The sequence below is a fragment of the Humulus lupulus genome, chromosome 6 (assembly GCF_963169125.1).
Source record: "Humulus lupulus chromosome 6, drHumLupu1.1, whole genome shotgun sequence".
NCBI lineage: Eukaryota > Viridiplantae > Streptophyta > Magnoliopsida > Rosales > Cannabaceae > Humulus > Humulus lupulus.
The window spans coordinates 212428385-212451469 of NC_084798.1; the positions used below are offsets into that span (position 1 = coordinate 212428385).

Here is a 23085-nt window from a genome sequence, read left to right on the forward strand (position 1 = left end):
TAATGATGTTAGATCAAGTGGTAATAGTATGATAACATTATTTATGTCTATTCTACGTACTTAACTTATAACTTACATCCATTTCAAGTGTATTTTGCTATTAAATAAAATATAAAAAATGGTAAATCTCAATCATAAAAAAAAAAAATTTCATAATTTTATAAATTAAAATAATTTGGTAAAATTCACTTTCGAAAACGATGATAATTTGTGCTCCAAAATTGAGCACGTATCCTCATTTTGTACGAAGCTAGTTCATTACAACCTTAACTAATTAATTATATATAATTTATTTATTTATTTATTTATTGTCATCAAGGTAACAAAAGACGCCAATGGTGAAGCCAGCGGCCTTGGCGCTTCTATTTTTCTATTTTCCAATCCAAAGCGAAGAAAAAAAATAGAAGTTGCTAACTTGAAATCCAACTATTAAAAATTTAGTTGCAAACAATATAGTAATAATAAGGAATATAAAATTTTTTATTTAACATATATTTAGAATTTATAATTGCTGAACACATGTAATGGAATGCGATTTATTTAGAAAATTACTAAAAGGGAATCGGTGGTGGTGAGGTGACATATCACTAATGGTTAATTTTAATATCAAGTCCCACATAGTTTAATTTAATAATAAATATTGTATATTGCTAACTAATCATAACGTGTTACTTCACGTGGCATTATGCACCTTAAAATACTAAATAATCATTTTCATATTTATTTAAATATACATAGGAAAACCTTGAAGTATTGACTTCCTAATAAGTTTTTTTTTTCCTTGAAACTATTTTTTTATATGTAAATTTACAATAATCTATATAATATGGTTTTAATTAATAATAATATTTATAAGGACCAATGGAGGTTTTGTAATAGGGGGCGCCTTATTATTATCATTATTATTTTCAAAATTTAGAATGCGTTGATCAGATTTTTTAAAAGCAATATAAATTGAAAATTATTATTATATTTTTAAATAAATAAATAAATTGAGGGACCTCCATCTGGCTCTGCAATAAAAGAAAAATACAAGGAAAAATACAAGTGGCCCAACATAGAATACGTGTATTGTTCCTGTGCGACTAATTTAATTCATTGTTTTGCTTTATATGAAAAAGAAGTTCAATATAAATATTTGTTATTTTCTCATTATAATTTTGTACGTAAGTGCCATAATAATTTGAGACTGTCCCATTCAAATTAACAACTCCATTACAAGGTTGTCCTTGTTTGTCCTAGTGGGTGCATGGTCTAATCTCATCACAATTTTAGTGTAATAAGGATGAAGTTTTTACTTTTATATAAATATATATTTATTTATGTCGAAATTATACACCCACCATTTATAAATAAATATGAGATTCCAAACTCTACTTTATATTTTTTTAAGGTACATATCTAAATTGTCAATAGATTGGCTAATACTCCTGTAAAAAAACGAAAAACAAATATATTAAACAAAAAAATCAGTAGAGATATTGGTGATCACAGAAGGGATCACCCCCAAAAGTTGAAAGCGCAAAAAACTCAATCCTTATTAGCCCAATCAACAAAAGCTTCGTTAAGGTCTCTATTAACACAACAAAAACGAAATCGCAAACGTTGAAAAACATTTTGTTAGATTAAATATTAATCTAGATGTATAATCATTTTAATGTGGAATAAATAGATTGTTATAAAAATTTAGATGATCGAATATATGTACTTCTAGCCATTGTTATTGATAATCTCGATCTACAACTCTAAATTTACAAAAGAAAATAAGAGAAATTAGAACGAGTATACGAGCTTCCAAGCTCTCACTATCTCTGTAACGCCCTGGATAGCCAAGACCGCTACATTGTGTACTTGTAAGGTGCAAGACTTGCTAATCAAGCCATTTAGTTAAAAACGTGTCACCGAAACCATTAAGGTGCTAGGGTTAAAAAGGTTTGGTCTCAAAAAGATACATTTCATAAAATTAAACATTTGACACATGGGATCCCAAAAAGGAACAGCGTTCAAAAGTCAGTTTACAAAATTTCCAAAATTTAAACATTCGTTAGCCACTCTAAGGCAAAACAGACGTTTTCGGTTCTCCTATTCCTATCTCCCTCTCAACCGTGGCGGCTAAGCAGCTGTTCATGTACGTTATGGTCTCAGAGCTCTCCAAATCAGGGCTGATCAAGTTTGTCCTTGCTTTTACCTACACCACGTAGCACCCGTGAGCCAAGGCCCAGCAAGAAAACATATCATATTACATAACAAGCAATAATAATATTTGGATACCCATTTAAGCACGTTCATACACTTAACATATCACAATATTCACAAAGCATGGAAATTCAACCAAAGAGTCAGTTAATCACCACCCAACTATTCAGCATAACAATCCACCAAACAATAATAACAAACAAATCATATAATAGCCAGGGTCGACACCTAAGGTCGCACCCTCTGTTTACCCCACTGACTCTGGCCCGCTTAAACCGAGCTCAGTGCATAACAAGCTGTCCTCAGCTACCAGTGGCCGAGTCGCGCCCTATGCGCTAGTGTAAACTTCGACACTCTTAGGCCGTTGGTTTACTATTTACATGGCATAATACCATCCTTTACAAAGCATACAAGATAGGGAACCCTTAGTCCCATTATAATTCCACAACCGGGTGCAGTTTCTTACCTTTAATTCCCAAGTTCACTGATTACGAGCGACGCCTCTCGAGCACGACCCGCTTCCTGATCCCTAGCTTAACACCTAGTCACAACCAAGATAGGGATTACCATTAATAATCGCGTTAATATTTCCGGGTGGAGTTCTAGCTTTCGGGACATCGAATTCCACCAATCACGGTGGTGGAATTGATCCCGAGCACCCTAGGTTAGGTTTCTGCTCTTAAAACCCCCAAAAGATAACAAATGCCCTTAAGGACTGCGGCCCCTGAAACCTAGCCGCGACCCGCCCCTGAAACAGAGGCTAAGCCTCTCTGAAGACTGACACGCGTCGCTGCCCTGCCCTGTGGCGCCGCGGCGCTTCCCCACTGCAGAGCCTCATTGGCTCTTCCTTGCTTCGCAGGGCTGCGACACTCTAGAAGAGAGCCGCGGCCCAACCCTTCATGCCTAGAAAAACCACCATTTTTAGCCTCCCAACCATGCCAAAAACCACCCCAAAGCACCCTAATTGCAAAACCCATTGATCACAAGACTCCCAACATGGTTTTAGCAACTCAATCCAACAGAAACCTAGCTTAATAACTCACCAAAATCCCATTTTGATTTCTGAAACCCAATAGCTCAAAAACTCTAAAACCAGTCATGCAAACTCATAATTTAAGCTCTAAACTACGAATTGAAGCTTACCTCCTTTGATGAACCTCCTCCTTAACAATTTCTGAGCTTAAACCTAAGCTTTTCAGCTTCAATTCAGCCCTTAATCATCAAAACCATAAACTATTTTAATACTCAGCCAAAACTCATAATTCTAATGCTCAAGAATGAGATTCAATTCTTACCTTGATCCTGGTTGAGTGTCCCTTAGTTAGAACCAAGCTAATCCCTCACAAACTCAGCTCAAAACACAGAATTCCAGGTGATTCTCCTTAGGCTTCTATAGCTTTCTTGAGAGAGGAAAGGGAAGGAAGAGGGAAGTAAATATGGGTCTGTTTGTGACTTTTGTTCTACTGCTTTCTGTTTACCTAGTCTAATCTTAGTTAATTAAATCAATCCCGAGGCTCGGGGTACCAAAAACGTCCCCGAGGGCAAAATGGTAAAATTCCCCAATATTCCCGCCTAGGCTTCCTAACCTCAAATATATCTCTATATATTTATTTCCATAACCCGATCACCCGAATTACCCCTTGACTTGCCCCAAGTCAAACATTAAGCCCTATTGTGACTTCCCACTAACTAGCTCCCTAGGATCGCCTCGAATCGCACGTTGCAGACTTACCCACATAATAATGTGGTTCTCACAAGTATAACATATAATCACATTTACATTCATATAACCATACAAGCATGTATATCATATAATCACACATTAACTTAATAAGCACACACATAAGCCAATTATGCCATCCCGGCACACTAATCAAGGCCCTTAAACCACATTAGTGATTTTGGGTCGTTACAATCTCTTTTAGATGGAGTTACTGAAAGACAAAATAATGAGTTATGAGCTTGGGGACCGGTACTCTATATTTATAGAGTGAGATATTCCATCAGAGTCTCTGTCACAGATTGAGATATTCTCTCAATCAATTGGGATATGCAAAATCGGGTAACAAACAAAATTGAGTAACAAATAATGTTGACCATAAATCAGAATATTTGTCAATAAATAAAATATTGGCTTTGATATATTAAATCAATTAGTTGTAACAAATTAATTTTATATACCAAATAAATAAATATTCTAACACATTTAACCTAAGAGCACTCCTAATTGATTATGTATAATAACTAGATATGTAAAATATAGCTCAAAATCTATAAAATGACACTTCTAGCAGATGATGTATAGTATCTAAGACATTTAGCTAAGTCATAGTAACATAAATGATTCTCCACATTTAGCTACATACTATTCATTCTATAAACTTATTTAATTATTTTTTACTATTCTTTCTCTCTTTTTTTTTTCTCTCCCATCATTTTTTAATTAAATAAATAAATAACATCTAAAAATATAATATTTAAATATTGTAAAGTGAAATTATAGAGAAGCTGATATATGGTATAATGTAAAAATTTGAGGTAAAATAAAAAAAAGATTTTAATAAGGTATTTTGCAAAAGGCTGTTATACTCATTTTTGGAATGTCACTACCCATCGGCCCAGATCATGCCTAAGGCCTAGTCACTTGTTATTTTGTGTAATTAATGGGTCAAGCCCAATAACTTAAGCCCACTCAAATATAACCCTAACTACTCAATATAAATAAGAGGAGTAGGGACTGAGAGAGGAAAAGGGGCGGCAACTTTTTCACAGAGAGAGTTCTCTCCATCTTCAACGAAGTCAAATAGCTAAAAGTTAAATACAAATGTAATCCATGATTTGCAAGATCAATGACAGTGACGAAGTCAAATAGCTAAAAGTTAAATACAAATTAATTAATTAATTGCATATAATTATCACATAATTGTACATTTGCCTTTAAAATTAATTCCTTGTAATTTTAATTCTCTCTCAATTTATTTTGTCAATACTCTTTGTACACTAGACAATGTAGTATAAATGTGACTTGGAGACCATGGACCTTTAACCTCCAATAAACTAGATTATTAATTAAACTTTTGAATTAAATAATCTTATTTATTAATTTCATTGTTACTTTACTATAAATATGAAATTGAATTCTTAGTTATTTCCTTATTTACCTTCTTGCTCTCCTAATTCTTAGTTGATGAAATCTTGCCTAAGCACTTATTAAAATTAGCATAAAATACACATTTATATTTAACTTATGCTCACTTTGTTTTTTCTTTTACATATTCTAAATATATTTAAATAAAATATTAGGCAAAAATAATAATATATATACATTAAAACTTGTTAAAGTAAAAACAAATATACATGATTTTTATAAAAAAAAAATGTATGAAAAAATTTAAAAAAAATGATTGAAATTAATACAAAAAAGAAATTAAAGAATATAAAAAAATTGTTAAAATAAATATCATCACCCGTTTACTATTAGTTTTATTTTTAAATACTTTTAAAATTTTAATTTTATTTGTTTTTATTTTCTGTTTAGTGAAAAGAATTAAATTTTGTGAGTGATTTTTTTATGAAATTATCAAAAAGTATAATTTTAATTATTTTTATTTTTAATGTAGGAGTATAAAATTTTTAACTTTTTTTGGTAAAACAAAGCGTAGATAATATGATGGTTTAGTGTACCAAATTTTTGTTTGAATAATATATTATATTTAATTAGTTGTTTTGAATAATATGTTAAAGTTGTTTCCCTCCAATGTTGTTGAATGTCTTATCTGTTATATAATACAAAATAGTAAACATGTGAAAAGAAAAAAAAATGCAGAACTAAATTTGTTATTTGACTATTGTCGGATAATTAAATGAATAAATAGATAGTATTTTCTTCTAAGGCCAACTCCAATGGAGAAGATTGCTTAAATGGTCACATCAAAGCTTAACCAATCAAAAAATAGAAAATATATATATATATATGAAGGCAACGTTGTCACTGTTGGGCAACGTTGCCAAATTTCTTTTAAAATAATCTCTCCACCTCAGTTTTCAATCTCCACCTTTGACCATCTCTGACAAATATTTAGGCATAGCAACTCCCATTAGAGTTGACCTAACTGGCTAATTAAGTTTTAAGGAGTAATGATATATTAGCTATCCCTATATATATAGCCTCTCAATAGTCAGTCAAATGTTAGATATCCTTTATATTTCTCAAGCACTTTCTTAGCCATAAGATTGAAACATATACAAATACACAGCTTGGATGATGGAACAACACAAGTCCCACCACCGTATCGGGACATCATCCTGGTCCCACATAATAATTAATGAGGACTAATTTATAATTACTAAGTAATAAATAAGTCATATTCACGATATCAACAAAAAAAAAGTAAAAAATAATTCCTAGTCACATCCCACTCAATAATACTCAATCATTATGCCTCAGATGTCACATCCATGAAACTAGGTGCCTCACAAATAATTAATATCACCGTGCCGGCCATTCCACTGTACACAAACCTATATAGGAGTAATTTTATCGTGCATTCTCAAAAGGTATACACCGGTGCATATCTTTTGTAACTTTTTGTGTTTTTCGGCTCGTGAACAGTTTTTGGCATAATTTTTTTTTATTATTGTGTTTATTGTAGTTATTTAGAGTATCCTGCAAATTTTTAAGAAATTCTGAATAATTTACAGTGCCGAAAACTATGTTCAAACAAACTGTTTTCCACGCGTATAAGACCCAAATTGAGCCCAATAGAAAGGAAATGAGTGATTCATGGTGGCCTGAATATTAGTAAGCCCAACATTGTCCCAAAATGTAAGTCGGGACCACGAAGTTGGCACGTTTCATCTTCCCGAACCCCTTGTACGGTGTCGTCTGGGGAGCGATAAGGATATTGTTTCCTCCAAGTCTAAAAATGGACCGGGATGGTAGCAGATGAACCCGGGCTCTGGTAAACGAACCAGGTTTCTGGTAAATGGACTGAGACGGTAGGGGATGAACCCGAGCTCTGGTAAACGAACCAGGGTCTTGGTAAATGGATCAGGATGTTAGTAAACGAACCCGGACTAGGTGACCGGGTTGGGCGTGATAAACGGTTCCCCACTGACATCACCCCGAGAAACACAAAGTTTTATCCCCACAACTAAACTGCAGATGAGGTTACATACAAAATGTACGACGTTATTTCAGAACTGTACTGCCACTACTCTGGCGGATCTTGTCCCTCAGATCTCCTTAGAAGCCCACGCGAACCAGACTAAAGCTGCGTACTGTTGTTAGTCTTACATTGTGGTTATGCTCAAGTCAGCCGAATGGGCCCTGATTAGTGTATTTAATTTAATAAAATCATTTGTATTAAGCCTTCATCAGTGAGTAAATAGTGTTTATACCCTTATTGGGCCCGGATTAGTCCAGCTCAAACCCAGAGCACTCAATTACCTATAAATATGAACATTTATGCACTGTGGAAAAGATCCCATTTTTCTTCTTTAAACATACACTCTGCTCAAATTCAGAGAAAACTCCATTACTAAAGCTTATTAAGCTCTAATATAACAGACTCGTGGACTAATGTTCTTTAACGCCCTAACCACGTAAAATTCATCGTGTGATTATCTCTAATCTTTTCTTCTTAAGCTCTCTTATCTTTTATAATTATAGTTTATGAAAAACTCGATAAACAATAGATATGAAAATTATTATCAATTAATAGATTAAAGAGAATGACAAATAAAGAAACAAACATAGAAAATAAATGAGCTAGAGGATGAAAGGTGGTGGACAATGACTACGTAAGCCATGGACGATGGTGGAGAAAGATGATCGGAGGAGCAGAGCACTAATCGGAGGAGATGATGATCGAAGGAGATGGTTTATCGCCTTCCTGAAATGAATTTTTTACTACAGTGAAAGAAAGATGTCTAATAGGGTTATTTTTATCTAATGAGCCCAATTAGTTTAAAGATATGGCTATTTTTATTTATATGTAGGCCCAGTATTAGTTTTTAATAATAGCACTTTTAAAAAAGAAAAAGTGTGAGTTTTTAACATGATATATATACTATAAAATGTTGTGGTGAATTGAATTTTTTTATTTTTTTTTCCAACTAAACTCTTGTTTATACATATTAGGTGCAAGTAACACACACGATGCACGCTTGTTTTGTTTTTTATTAAATTTTTATGATTGCTATATAAATTTTAAATAAATAAATAATATTAAATATAAAATGACATAAATATATTTAAAAAAATTAATTAAAATACTGTATATATAATTTTTTAGTAGGGAGTCACATAAATTTGGTTGTTCAAATTTTGGAATATAGTTTTATCTTTTGTTTGGATGAAGAAAAAAGTGTGATAAAAGAAAAGTAGAGAGAGGAATGAAAAATTGCTTCATTCCCATCACCAACTTTTATTTTCAAATTTTAAGAGGGGTCTGGATGCAATTTTTCATTATTTCAGGGATATTTCTGAAAAAAGAAGGCTTTATATTATTGAAACTGAGGTAGAGGCCGTACCAGCTATGATTCTGTAATAAATTATTGATTGGGTAAAATTGACTGTGGAAAACAGTGGATTTGTGCTCCAAAATTGAGCACGTATTCTCATTCATTACAACCTTTAATTCTATGTATATATATATATATACTATGTTCTGTACATGATATATATATACGATAATATATTTATTTAGCAGTGGCAGTGAGAGACACTATGACAACGGGCATGGCCATCAAGGTAACGAAGACGACAATGGTGAAGCCAGCGGCGGCGACGCCTCGGCACGTGCTACGGACCTCGATCTTGGACCAGATGGTGCCCAGATACATTCACGTTCCGACTGTATACTTCTACAGACCAGCACCACCACCACCAGTATCACCAACAGCAATGGTTGACGACTTCTTTGACTCGGCCATACTCAAGGAAGCCCTAAGGAAGGTCCTGATCCCCTTCTACCCCGTGGCCGGTCGCCTAATGGCTTCCTCCTCTGAAAGCGGCCGTATTGACATCAACTGCAATGGCGAGGGTGCCCTCTTCGTCGAGGCTCAGACCAGCTCCGTGGTCGATGATTTTGGTGATTTTGTTCCATCGCCCAAGCTCAGGACTTTGGTTCCCACTGTTGACTACAGTGCTGGCTTATCTTCATATCCGCTCCTGCTCGTACAGGTATACGAATCTTAACTGAAGAATCTAATTAAATTATAATAGTGTGCAGATAAAATAAATTTTATTCTATTACTCAATTATTTATTTTATTGTAGATAAAAGGAAATTTTTAGTTTTAATAGTTTTTAATTTTTCTCATTAACTTTAACAAAATAGTTTTATATTTAATAGTAGATTATAAATATAATTTAAACTTAAATAAAATTAAGTAAATTAAAATAAAATATTTTTGAGATATTTAATAATGATAATTATTTAAAATTATAAAACTATATAATCATTTATTGTCACCGACAAATTGAAAATAGAACAAATATAAACTTAGACAAAAATTAATTAATTAATTGAAAAATGATATTTTATGATAATTTAAATAATTAAATCATATTTATTTAAAAACAATAAAGACATACATCATTTTTTATTTTATAAATTTGTGTGATAGTTTGTTTTTTATCAAGTGATTAGAGTTATTTTTCTCATCAAATTCACCAAAAAATATTGTGAGATACATTAGAAACTAAAAATAGTTGATACATGTATACTACTATCTAGGTTATGACTTTTTTCTATTCTAATTTTATTTCTATTATTAATTTCTTTTTAAATATTTTTGTATTATATATATATGTCATGTAGCCATGTAAATATATATATCTATGGCAACATTGAGTTTAGATGGCATACATGTAGAGATTATTGATATAAATATTTATATATACTATAGAATTATAATTCATTCTATAAACAATTTTTATTAAAATTATAGACAATGCTTACATCTTTAAAACTAAGCAAATGTGCATTGGACGTTGCTTCTACCTAGTATATATATATATATATATATGGAAGACTTCTCAATGATTACTACCCATAGATGGGTACTAACAATTATGATGATGTGGCAATATGGTGACTTAGTATAGCAAGTCACCAATAAGTAAATATTTTTTTTCTACATTAATTTCGAATTTAGTTTTTTTTTTTTTTTTGCCATAATTAATGTTGTTTCCAACCAATGAGAGACACTAGCTATTTTTAGAAATTGACATGCATTTGAAAAATGAAAAGTTTACAATATTAAATTTTCATAATAAATACACGTTTTTTATCAGGAAACCCAAAAAACTTGGAAAAAGTCAAAATTTATTTTTAGAAATATTAATTAACAACTATAAATATGGACCATTGATCTTAATCCAATGGTTAATATTAAAATAATCATTCATCATAACTAGTAATCATTAAAATGCACTCATATATATATATATATAAATATGGTACTAATATAATAGTTATTGCATTGATTTGCAGGTCACTTACTTTAAATGTGGAGGAGTGTCAATTGGTGTTGCCATGGACCACCATGTTGTAGATGGTTTCTCTGCCCTTCATTTTTTCAATACGTGGTCAGATATGGCTCGTGGAATTGATATTAAAACTCCACCATTTATAGACAGAACTATACTTTGTGCACGTAACCCACCTAAACCTGTATTTGACCACATCGAATACAAACTACCCTCTCTCACAATGAAAACTACTACTACAACTACCATCACTACCCAAACTTCAACTAAGAGCATTGATGTTGCTATTTATAAGTTGAGCAATGAACAACTCAAAACCCTAAAAGCCAAGTGTGGCAACACTAAAAATGGCACCAAGCTCAGCTATAGCACTTTCGAGATATTGGCAGGTCATGTTTGGAAATGTGCATGCAAAGCAAGGAAACTTGGTCATGATCAAGAGACCAAACTCCACATTGTGGTCGATGGAAGATTTAGGTTTCAGCCACCACTTCCACCTGGTTACCTTGGCAATGTAATTTTCTCAACTACACCAATAGTTAAGGTAGAAGAATTAGTCCATTCAAAGTTATGGTACGCTGCAAACCAAATCCAGAGTACACTAAGGGAAACGGATGATTCTTATTTAAGATCAGCAATTGACTACTTAGAACTCCAACCTGATATATCAGTCCTTAGTAGAGGACCACATACTTTTGGTAGCCCTAATCTTGGGATTGTTAGTTGGGTTAGACTACCCTTTTATGATGCTGATTTTGGGTGGGGTAGACCAATTTTTGTGGGACCTGCTGCAATTCTCTTTGATGGTTTAGTTTATTTGATGAATAATCCAAATGATGATGATGGGAGCTTGTCAGTGGCAATTGGTCTCCAACATGAGCACATGAAAGAATTTGAGAAGTTGCTATATGACATGTGATGATCATGATGAACATAATGAGAAGATCGTGTGTGAGAGATTCTAAAATGTTTTTTTTTTCTTTTTTTTTTTATAAATTTTTTAATGTTTGGTGTGTATGGTTATTTTGTTATAAGTTTATGTATGTTTTTAATTATGTATTGTTGAATTTGTATTTTGATTTAGTCTCAATATAAGATTAGCTTTTTATATATATAATGAAATAATTACTTAAATTTATTTAACTAATTAATCAAAATATTAATTGTACTAAGAATTGTATGTGTTGAAACAAAAACAACAAATGCTAAAATAAACATCAATAAAAATAAAGAAGACAACGGTCATAGATATATCCAAGTGGTACTACACCCTTTCTTTATACAGAGGAGGTCCCGAATTTTAATTTTCCATTCACAATGATGTCAAAAAAAATAAAATAAAAAAGATTTTACTTGTATTTTTCGAGTAGACAAACACGTGCGATTGCTTAGATTACACGTGACCTCCTTGACATTCATATTAGAGAATAATTTGATTATTAGGGAATAATATAAACCGATTTCAATTACATCAACTTATTAAACAATAAAATACTCAAATTTTTTTAATTGATCCAATGTGTTAAATTAACTTTTAAAATGTGATTTATTTAATTATAGGAAAACCTTGGAGTATTACCTTTCTAATGAGTTTTGTTTTTCTTTTTCTAAACAATGTTATCATATATATATATATATATACTAGATACAAACAACGTGCAATATGCACGTTTATTTAGTTTTATTTATAGAATTTATTAAATTTATATTAATGTCATATAAATTTTGAAATAAATATCTTATTTCAATTAAATAATTTATTTAATTTTATGCTTGTTCTAACTTTTGAATTTGGAAGTGACAACAAAAGATTATATATTATATATTTAATGTAATATTAAATATTATACGTGTATTTTAAATTTAAGTTTATTGCTAGTTTTTTTTAAATAAAAATTTGTTGCTAATTCATAATAGATTATATTGTATGTTTAATACCATATTATTCTAATAAGTGAGTTTAAATTTAATTAAAAATTATTTAAGTTATAAAACGTATAATTTTATTATTTTTAAATAATTATCATTATAAAATATCTTTAAAATATCATGTTTTAATTTGCTTAATTATTTATTATTTTAAAATAATTATCATTGTAAAATATCTTATTTTAAGTTGTTAAATTATTTATTATTTTTAAATAATTATCATTGTAAAATATCTCAAAAATATCCTAATTTAATTAATTATTTTATTTTATTTAAGTTTAAGTGTTTATAAACTACCGTTAAATATAAGAATATTATCTCCTAAAAAAATATATATATAAGAATATTCTGTTAAATATAAGAATATTCCGTTAAATTTAACATTAAAAAAAGTAAAAAACCGTTAAAATTAATAATTTCTGTTATCTACACACTTATTATATAGAAGAGATATGTAAATCTACAATAATCTTTATAATATGGTTTTAATTAATAATATATAAAGACGAATGTAGAGTATGTAATAGGGGCGCCTTATTATTATCATCATTATTTTGATTTTATTATATTTTTAAATTTTAGAATGTGTTCAGATATTTTTTTTTTTAAACAATATAAATTGAAAATTATTTTTTTAAATAAATAAATTGATGGACCTCCCATCTGGCTCCGCAACAAAACTAATTAAAAGAGAAATTCAAGGAAAAATATAAGTGAGCCAAACATAGAATACGTGTACTGTTTTTCTGCGACTAATTTATTTCTGTATTTGGATACTAATTTATTTCTGTATTTGGATACTAATTTATTTCTGTGTATTTATGGTATATAACTTATCAGTTATTGAATGAATATTATACAGGACAACACATAATACTTAATGAGCATTAATTCATACCTAGTAAGTAATTATTAAGTCCTACTCCCAAAATATTCAATGTTTTATTACAATGTGGATCTTTTTTCTTTATACGAACAAAAATTCAATATAGGGTTTATACTTTTTTGAACCTGTGTTTTTTTTTATTACTTGTTTGAATCATGTGTTTTGACAAATTACTTTTTAGACCTTATGTTTTGTAAAATAGTTAAAATAGAACCCTAAATCTGATTTTGGTCAATATTTTTTTAACTAAAATTATAAATAATTTACCAAATTAGTAATTCAGAACAAAAATAAAATCATTCTGCTTAAAAATTGTGTTGTTATATTCAATTTTTTTCATCAAAATTGAATTTATGGTTCTATTTTAACTATTTTACAAAATATAGGGTCCAAAAAATAATTTATTAAAATACATGGTCCAAACAAATAATGAATAAACTCTTCAATATAAGTATTTGTTATTTTCTCATAAATTATAAGATTTTTTTTTACATACATTGAAAAAGAGAGAGTAATAAATTGAGTGGGCCTTCTTATTATATTTTCAAGAGCGAAATTAGCAAGTGTCATAATAATTTGAGACTTTGTCCCATTCAAATTAATAACTTCAATAAAACTTTGTCCTTGTTTGCCCTAGTTGGTGCATGGTCTCAACTCATCACAATTTTAATGTAATATGAAGGATGAAAGGTCTATTTTTACTTTTGGGTATTTATGGTATCTGATCAATTATACAAATCAACAACACATAATAATTAATGAACTTTAATTTATTACAAGTAATAAATAAGTCATAGTGTGTGGTCACTTTCTACTCCATATACTCACATCGCTATTCCTCAAATTTCAAAGCCATGAAACTTTGCCTCATAAATAATTAAGGTGGTGTTTAGTTAGTGGAATGGAATTAGAAGGGTATAATGGGAATGGAATAAGAACGGTAATGTGAATGATATTCACTTTAGTTTTGGAACGAACACTCGAATTAGAATTTTCTTGTTTGGTTTGGTGTAAGAATTGAATGTAACAAGTGTTGTATTGATAAAAATATCTCTACTTCGTATTTTATTTTAAATATTCAATAAAAAGATTTGCAACAAAATTGTCATTTAACTTTTTTTTTTTCTAATATTATTTTGGAAATGATTCATTTCCAATAGTTTTAGTAATGAAGATTCCACTAAACATAGAAATTATTATTCCTATGAATTCCATTACCATGCTCCAAACTTAGTCTAAATTTATTTTAGTATCAAATTATGTCGAGCTAAACTAAACATAATAGTACTTGTGTTTAATTTTCATAGTAACAACATTGACATCCACATGTCATTTTCTTATTTATTTTAGTTCTTGTATCCATTTAGATCAGTATATTTATAGAGATGTAATAATTTCTTATTGAGAAAAAAAAAACATACCATGAATGAATGCAAACAAATATTGCTTTTAAAAAAAATATTCACTCAAAAAAAATGAAAACAAATATTGGAGAGACAAATGTATAGTAGTTATTGGTTAGTTCTTTATTTTGTCCATGTTTACAATACCTTCACTTTCTGTACAACTATGAAAAACCCAAAATTCTTTTCAAAATAAAAAAAAAACCCAAAATTAGGTCTCGTTTACATTTAAAGTTAGATATTTATTTTCTCACACAAAAGTAATTTGGTGACCACAATAAGAGTGGTATGATATAATTACATAATTGGGACTACCGCCAAGAAAAATTACTAAAACGTCCAACTTTGCTTGACCACAAGACAAGCCAAAAACAATTTTTTCTTCCTTTTTACAAAATTTATAAATATTATAAGAAAGACCCTTATTTTTATTTAAATCCAAATAAGAGAAACTGCGCTCTTTTAAAAATTATTTATTTTTTCTTTTTTAAAATTCCAGTTTCAAACAAAGGCTTAACATTTAAAACATGAGAAAATGTTAAGAACTTGCAAAAAAAAAAAAAAACAAAACTTTATTCAAATGTTCCAAAGAAATTAAAAATAACATAGTGTTGTTTTAGACAATTAGAGAAGAATACTTAAGGCTCCGTTTGGTTGAAGAGAAAGGAAAAGAATTCATTTTTATTCATTTCTTTTGTTTGGTTATAAACTAAAATTAATATTGGAATGACTATTTTATCTAAAAAATTAAAGAAAAAATCATTTCCAAACATAACAAAAAAATATATATATATATTTTTTATCAATTTTTTTATTAATTTTAAATCTTTTAATTTTCATCCCCATTCTTATTCTTACTGAAAATATGAACAAAAACAAAATGAAATAAAAATTATTATGATTAAAAAGTTTATTTATCGGAATAACCCATAAATAACCTTTTAACTCGTTTTTTTAGAAGAATAACCATTTTATTAAAATAGTACAAATATATTTAATCATAATGATATTTTAATATCTTAAATTGAAACCAAACAAAAGAAAGAAAAAAAAAAGAATTATTTTTTATTCTATTCTCTTCATTTCTCCAACCAAGAATGCAAATGTCAGAGCCAAAAGCTTAGGTGGGGTTTGGTTCATAATAATAATAATTGAAATGGGAATAGCAATTGGAACCGAAATGGAAAAGAAAAAAAAAATCATGATTACTTTGTTTGGTTAGAATTTAAAATGGAAAGAAAATAACTTTAGAAAGGAAGTTTAAATAAGGATTATTATATTTGTATTTCAACAAAATTAAAAAGCTTAATTGTATTTTAACAAATGTTCCCTAACTATTAAATTAATACATATTTTAAAATAAATAACTAAATTATTTTTAGAAAAATTGACTCATTTTTGTTTAAAATTAATAATATTTTCACTTGTGAATAATTAATTATTATTTTCTTAGTTTTAAGAAACTCAAATTATTTTTCACATTCTTATTACTGATTGTCTTTAATTATAGAGTAATTATTATTTTACCACATGTCAAATGGAGTTTTTTTTCTTCTAATTAGTAGTTATAAAAGTAATGTATATTATTATTTTTTCAAAAAAACGTTATATTGCAGTTTTGTTTTTTTTTTAAATCATTGCACATTTATATTAGATTAATTAAAAAATAAAAAATAATACAAAACAATAAAAAAGTTGGAGCAAAACTTGATGACAAAAAAGGACAAAAAGAAGATACATTTACAAATGAATGGTAATATAATTTGATGGAAACTAGAAAGTAATTCCATAGTAAAAAAGTGAAACCAAAATTAAACACACTTGGATTGCCAAAATTAAAATTTAAAAAAAAAAAAAAAAAAAAAGCCACCATGGCCATTGCTATCAATCGTCATGTTAGTATTAAAAGATGAAGCATCATCATCTTCATTTTTGAACTTTTTTAAACCTGAATTGCTACATTTTTGTTTAATTTATCATTTGCTTATGTTTTCAACTCTTTGAATTATTGGGGACTGAATTTGATTGAATAGTATTGTGATGGAACTAAGTTATGAAAAATATGAGAAGTAGAACTAAAATGAGTTGGTGGAACTAATGTTATTCTTTTATAAACAATCCATTTAGCACAATACAACACAATCCTATTTTCTTATTATACAAATTATAATTCTAGTGAAGAGTTGTTAGGTTGGCTGTGATTTAACTAGCTAATTTACTTCATAAACTTTCACAATTTAGAAAAAAAAAATTAAATTTAGTAATATCCTAGAACATATTATGTTTTCTTGATGTAAAGATCTAAGGTATAATAACTATATTCTGGACGCTAAAAATCCAAGAACCAATTCAACCCCTTCACTAGAAAAGCACAAAAAGAGTTGTGTGAACTGTGAAATGCTCAATTTTAATTAATGAAACATCCTCAAAACATGCACACATAATATATATTTATAGGACAATTCTTATGTAGGCACTTCACTTTAAGTCTTACTGGTGGGACTCTTCAGTGTTCTCGACCCGTGAACAGTTTTTGGCAACATATTTGAACCTAATTTTCGGTATTGTAAACTATTCTGAAAGTTTACAAGATACTCTAAACAGCTACAATATACACGGTTATAAAAGAAAATCGCGCTGAAAATTGTGTGAAACCCTTGTCTTATATTTATAGATATATATATATATATATGTATATAGGCTGTATTTTGTCTCACTGGAAGATGAATTCTCTGTCTCACAGACAACCGTCCGATCAGTAATTTGATCGTCCAAAGCTAAGTACATAAAAAAAATGAAGTAAAGCGATTTGTGACAAAATCCAAAGCCTATATATCCTTTTTCTTCTATTTCAAAGTGAGTAAAACCGATTTGTGACAGTCATTTACCAAAGAAAAAAACAATACAAACTATCATTGACTGACTTGCCATCATATACACATTCCTAAAACGAAGCTATAGAAATAATAAATTCAGAACTACAAATTCTCCCTTATGCGAGAAGCAAGTCTCTGTACAGATTGATCATCAATGGAACTGTCTATCTTTGTAATATTTGACACAAAGTCCATGGCTTCTTCATGCCTTTTGGCTCTACAATAACCATCTACCACAATCTTGTAGGTTAGCTCATTGGGTCTGCAATTGTTCTGAATCATATAGCTAATCACTTCATTTGCTTCTGAAAACATTGTCCTTGCTGCATAGCCTGTCACAAATGTGTTGTATGTGAATATACATGGCCTAATCCCTCTAGCTGTCATCTCAGAGAGAATCCTTACGGCCTCTTGCATAAGCCCGCGCCTGCAAAATCCTTTAAGAACAATGTTATAGGAAACAAGATCTGGTTTCCCGCCGGTCTCGTGTAGTCTCTTGAGGATTTCCTCTGCTCTCCAACATTCTCCCCGTCTAGCGTACATGTCCATCAAGCCGTTGTAGGTAACAAGATCCGGCTCCAGGCCAGCTTCACGAATCAATTGCAGCATCTCGTGAGCTCGATCTTGCATGTTGTTTCTAGCATACATTGAAAGCATAGAGTTAAACAACACCAAATCAGGTCTAAATCCATTATTTTGCAGTTGCTGAAATGCCTTTTCCATGCCCTTCACAGATTTACACTTGAAATTTACAAGAATAAGCGTTCTCAAAAGAACCCAGCTGGGGAAAATTTGACCATCATATATTTCCCTTTCAATCCTCTGTATCCCTTTCAAATTCCTTCCCTTCCCATGGCATTGGAGCATCAATGAGTAAGAGGTTTCATTAGGCTTGAATCCCTTGTTTTTCATGTCTACAAAAACAGATTCGGCTGCTTTCCAGTCTCCTCGTCGGGCCAGAGCATTGAGAAGCGCATTGTACGTTGTAATACATGGACTGAACCCTGCATTGATCATCTGATCATACATTAGAGTGGCATCAATCTCTGCACCACACCGTCCATATGCACTGATCAAAGTGTTGAATGTGTCTCTATCAGGATCAAAACCACAGTTCTTCATTTCCCGAAACACACGGTTCACAAACATGTGCTTACCCTTATCACCACACATAGCAAGCATTATATTCCAGGTAACACGATTAGGGCCACATCCACTCAACTTCATATCACTGAGTACTTGTATCATCTCCTCTGACCGTGACTTCTTTCCTAACATTCCGAGGACAGCATTGTAAGTGCATACGTTAGGAACACAACCAGCCTCCTTCATCTTGTTGAACAACTTTAAAGCTTCATCCTCTTTTCCGGCTTTGCCATATGCATTTATGACAGTAGTATAAGTAACAGCATTTGGCATGACCCCCTTCTGGGCCATCGTCTCTATTACAGCAGCACCTTCCTCGTAAAACCCCGCCCTCACATATGCTGCAACAAGTTCGTTGTATGTAACCGAGTCAGGTGGACAGTTACTATCTTCCATTTCTTTCAAAATGCTCAAAGCCTCTGAAAATATCCCCGCTTTCCCAAAAACTTGTATCAAAGAATTATAAGTAACAGTTCCAGGCACATAGCCCTGCAACTTTATCTCAGCAAAAAACTCCTTTGCCTCCTTCAGCAAACCCTCTCTGCCACAAGCAGATATCACAGTACTGCAAGTGAAATCATCAAACTGAAGTCCTTCACTTTTTATCTCATCCAAAAGATCTACAATTCTATTCCAAGACCGGCCCATCTTTCCATAAACATCAAGCATGACATTGTAAGTAACCAAAGTTGGTGAGAGCCCAGTCTCCTTCATTTTCTCAAACATTGTAATTGCTCTTTGGTACTTGCCAGTACGAGAATATGCATGAATAATGGTAGTGTAAGCTCGAATATCAAGCGAGAATTCGTCTAGAGAAATTTCATCAAACAGCTTAGATGCAATTGTATGCTGTGATTCTCTACCAAGAATCCTAACCATGAGTTCAATAACCTGGCTATTAAGTTTCACTTTCGCAGGCCACAAATTCGATAAAACCCATTCAAACAACAAAAGGGATCTTTCCCAATTCCCAGAAAGGTCCAAAGCTTTCAACAGACTAATCAAATCAACCTCAACCAACTCAACCTTTACAGAATCAAAATAACCATTCAATTCATCCAAAGGCAACTCTACAATCGAATTAAACAGCATCTTACCCTTTGTTGTGAGAAACTCAAGGAACCCAGTTTCCAAACGACCTTCTTCTTCGTCCTCCTCCAGCTGAGAGACCAAAACCGATGTGGGTTTTTCGTAACCGCCATTTTCAAGCTGTTTCTGAGTAGAATCAACCGAAAGTTTAAGAGAACGCAAATGAGCATTGCTGAAATGATGTGGCTTCACAGGTTTAACAGTGTGAGGATTTTTTGGAGACGAAGAAAGGTGTAGAAGGTGTTGGAGGAGAGAATCAATGGGGAATGAGGATGGAGATGGGGATTGAGTAGGAGGAGGTGGTGGAGGTGGAGGTTGGGCTATTGTTGGATTGAGCTTCCATGGCGGGAAGTTTGGTTGGGCTGGTTTATTTGAAGGGGTGGGATATACAGGTCTTGAGGGGAAGAGGGAACCCTCCATTGATGATGACAGTGTTCAAAGCTTTGGTTATGGGAAGAGTGAGAAGTGGAAAATGTGAGAATGAAAGAAAGTTTGCATTTTGATGAGAGTGAGATAGAGATGATTGGTGTTGATTCAAGATGGAATTTTGGATAGAAAGATTGGTTTTCTATTTTCTTTAGAGAAGAGACAAGAGTATAATAAATGGTAGTTTTATTAATACTAAAAATTTGGTAATAAGCGTATACATGGTGCAAAATCACCCTGTACATGTTTTTAATTTTATAGTAAAATAGCCTAATTATCTATTTAATATCACATATTACCAAACACACTCTTTAACAAATTATTATTTTATTCTAAATATTTTAATATTATAGTATATGTATATTAGTTTTGTTTAATTGATTTTTATTTTAAAGTTATTTTAATTTTTTTCCGTTTTTTATGGATTGTTGAATGATATACCATACCACAAAATATATATACTGAGTTGAAAAATAATATACCATCAAAACTTACAAAATTATTACTAAAAAATGTATATACTATGCTAACAAAATTATATTCTACCATTAAAATGTATATACCATGATACAAAATTATATACTACCACTATGTATAATAAAATAGAAATTAAATATCACAAAAAAAAAATTATATACCATACCACAAAAAACATATACACTAATTGGAAAATAATATACCAACAACCTATAAAAAACTTAAAAAATCAATAATATAACTTTAAAATAAAAACTAATTAAACAAAACTAATATACATATACCACTATATTAAAGTCATACAATCCTAAATAAATAAATAAATTATAAAAAATAGCAATTTAGGTAATCAACAATATAAAAGGATCATTTATCTACAATTTTAAAAATGAGGACATTAGCTTCTTGATGGCTTTATTTTGGGTCATTTCCTATAATTTATTTATACATATTTCAAAGTGAAATTATTTTATTAATTTTTATTTATTTATTTATTTATTTGGGTTTGATATTGAATGGAGATAGGTGGTTTAAGTAAGTACTTCTTAAGTTAAACTAATACAAAATTTATTTTTATATTTAATTTAATAACAAAAATGTAAAATTAATGGTTAAGAAAAAGAAAAGGTGAAACTAGGACTTATTCCAAAATTGAAGTGGTCTGGTGTTTGTATGAGAGCACTCACAAGAGCTACATCAACTAATTTTAAAAAATATATAGAAAAATGATAAAAATGAGCTTCCAAATGAGTGAGTTAAATTTGAGTTATTTTATATATTTTTTTATCATAATGAATAGTATCACTCTACATGTAGAGAATTATTTATTGAGTTAAAATTATTTTATTATTATTTTTTCTTTATTAATCATATTTTATTTTGTTTTGTTTCCTTCTCTTTTATATTTTATTATTTTAATTAATAAAAAAATAATATTTAAATGATGTAGAGAAAATATAGAAAAGAAATAAAGAAGTATGTATGGTGTAATGTAAATGTTTGATGTAAAATAGAAAAAGTAAGATTTTTGTGCTATATTTGAAAAAATAGAGTAGAATATTTATGAGTGCTCTTAAGTTGGAGTTGATCTTGGTATTTACATGTTTTTTAATTAGCTTTTAGTCAAAAGTGAATTTGTTTATAAATTGAAATCGAAGAATTTTATTTCAATTAAAATTATAGTAACTAATTCAACTAAAAATTAGTAACAAAAATTTTGTACCGAAGGAAAAAATAATAATTAAAATGGAAAGGAAAAAAAACGAAGGTATGCTTAGTCTGCAATGAATATTATCACAAAATCTTTGCTCATATTGTTTTTTAATATATATACGTACCTTTAATTTTGGTTAGACACAAATTTATACCATTTTAAAGAGAAATACCACTTTTGACCATTAAGTTTACTAAAATACACTTACAAAATTTAGGAAAAAAAAACCATGGCCTTGGCGCTTTTGTTAAGAGAGATTTCGACTCTCTGATTATTGTATTTCTTCTCATATGCCCCATTTTTTCTTAATACGGCATTGTTTTGATATATATATATACACACACACACACGAGGGATTTACAAGTGAAAATTTTCTAAACTTTGATCAATATGACATTTTTTTGTGTGCATTTTATATAGTATTTTATGTTTTCTTACTTTTTGATGGGATTTGTTTTTCTTTATTTGTGTAATAATTTATTAGTTTTAACATATTTAATTACATAAGATTATTTTTGCTAATTTTAAATTTTTGTGATGGTATTTCAGTAATTGTAGGTGTTATTTTTAATTAATTTTTTTGTTCAGACTTTGAAAAACATTTTTTCTCCTTTTCTTTTATCAAAACAATTTTGATTTTTTAGTAATGTACTATTATCAAAATACCAGTTAAATTATAACTAGTTACTTAGTGAGATTTTGAGAAAAAAATGGATATGAAAAAAATAAACTAAATTGATCGTGAAGATAACTAGTTACAATTATGTTTGAAAAAATATATAAGAAAAAAAACTAGTTGTGATGGTAACTGGTTACTTAGCCAGATGTGAAAACAAATAGGATCAAAACAAAAAAAATCTAAAATGATCATAATTGTAACTGGTTACAACTAGGTTTGGAAAAAAAAAATCAGATCTGAAAATAAAAATTACGATGGTAACTAGTTAC

General features: G+C 29.9%; 2 protein-coding genes across 2 annotated transcripts; one reads left to right on the forward strand and one right to left on the reverse strand.

The window, feature by feature from the left end:
* The first annotated feature begins 8878 nt into the window (after positions 1-8878).
* LOC133783162 (shikimate O-hydroxycinnamoyltransferase-like) lies at positions 8879-11775 on the forward strand. The gene is made up of 2 exons (XM_062222709.1): positions 8879-9382; positions 10697-11775. Exons 1-2 carry the CDS (start codon positions 8927-8929, stop codon positions 11609-11611), a joined length of 1371 nt encoding a protein of 456 aa, XP_062078693.1. The 5' UTR covers positions 8879-8926; the 3' UTR covers positions 11612-11775.
* A 5952-nt stretch (positions 11776-17727) lies between these two features.
* LOC133783163 (pentatricopeptide repeat-containing protein At2g18940, chloroplastic) lies at positions 17728-20594 on the reverse strand. Its single transcript, XM_062222710.1, has one exon. The coding sequence runs from the start codon at positions 20439-20441 to the stop codon at positions 17889-17891; it is 2553 nt and encodes an 850-aa protein (XP_062078694.1). The 5' UTR covers positions 20442-20594; the 3' UTR covers positions 17728-17888.
* Positions 20595-23085: the final 2491 nt, after the last annotated feature.

Bases quoted from the DNA above. Each gene is read 5' to 3' on its own strand.
- LOC133783162 (XM_062222709.1), top strand. From the start codon at position 8,927: ATGACAACGGGCATGGCCATCAAGGTAACGAAGACGACAATGGTGAAG. The intron at 9,383-10,696 runs GTATACGAATCT...ATTGATTTGCAG, and splicing joins ATCCGCTCCTGCTCGTACAG to GTCACTTACTTTAAATGTGG.
- LOC133783163 (XM_062222710.1), bottom strand. From the start codon at position 20,441: ATGGAGGGTTCCCTCTTCCCCTCAAGACCTGTATATCCCACCCCTTCA.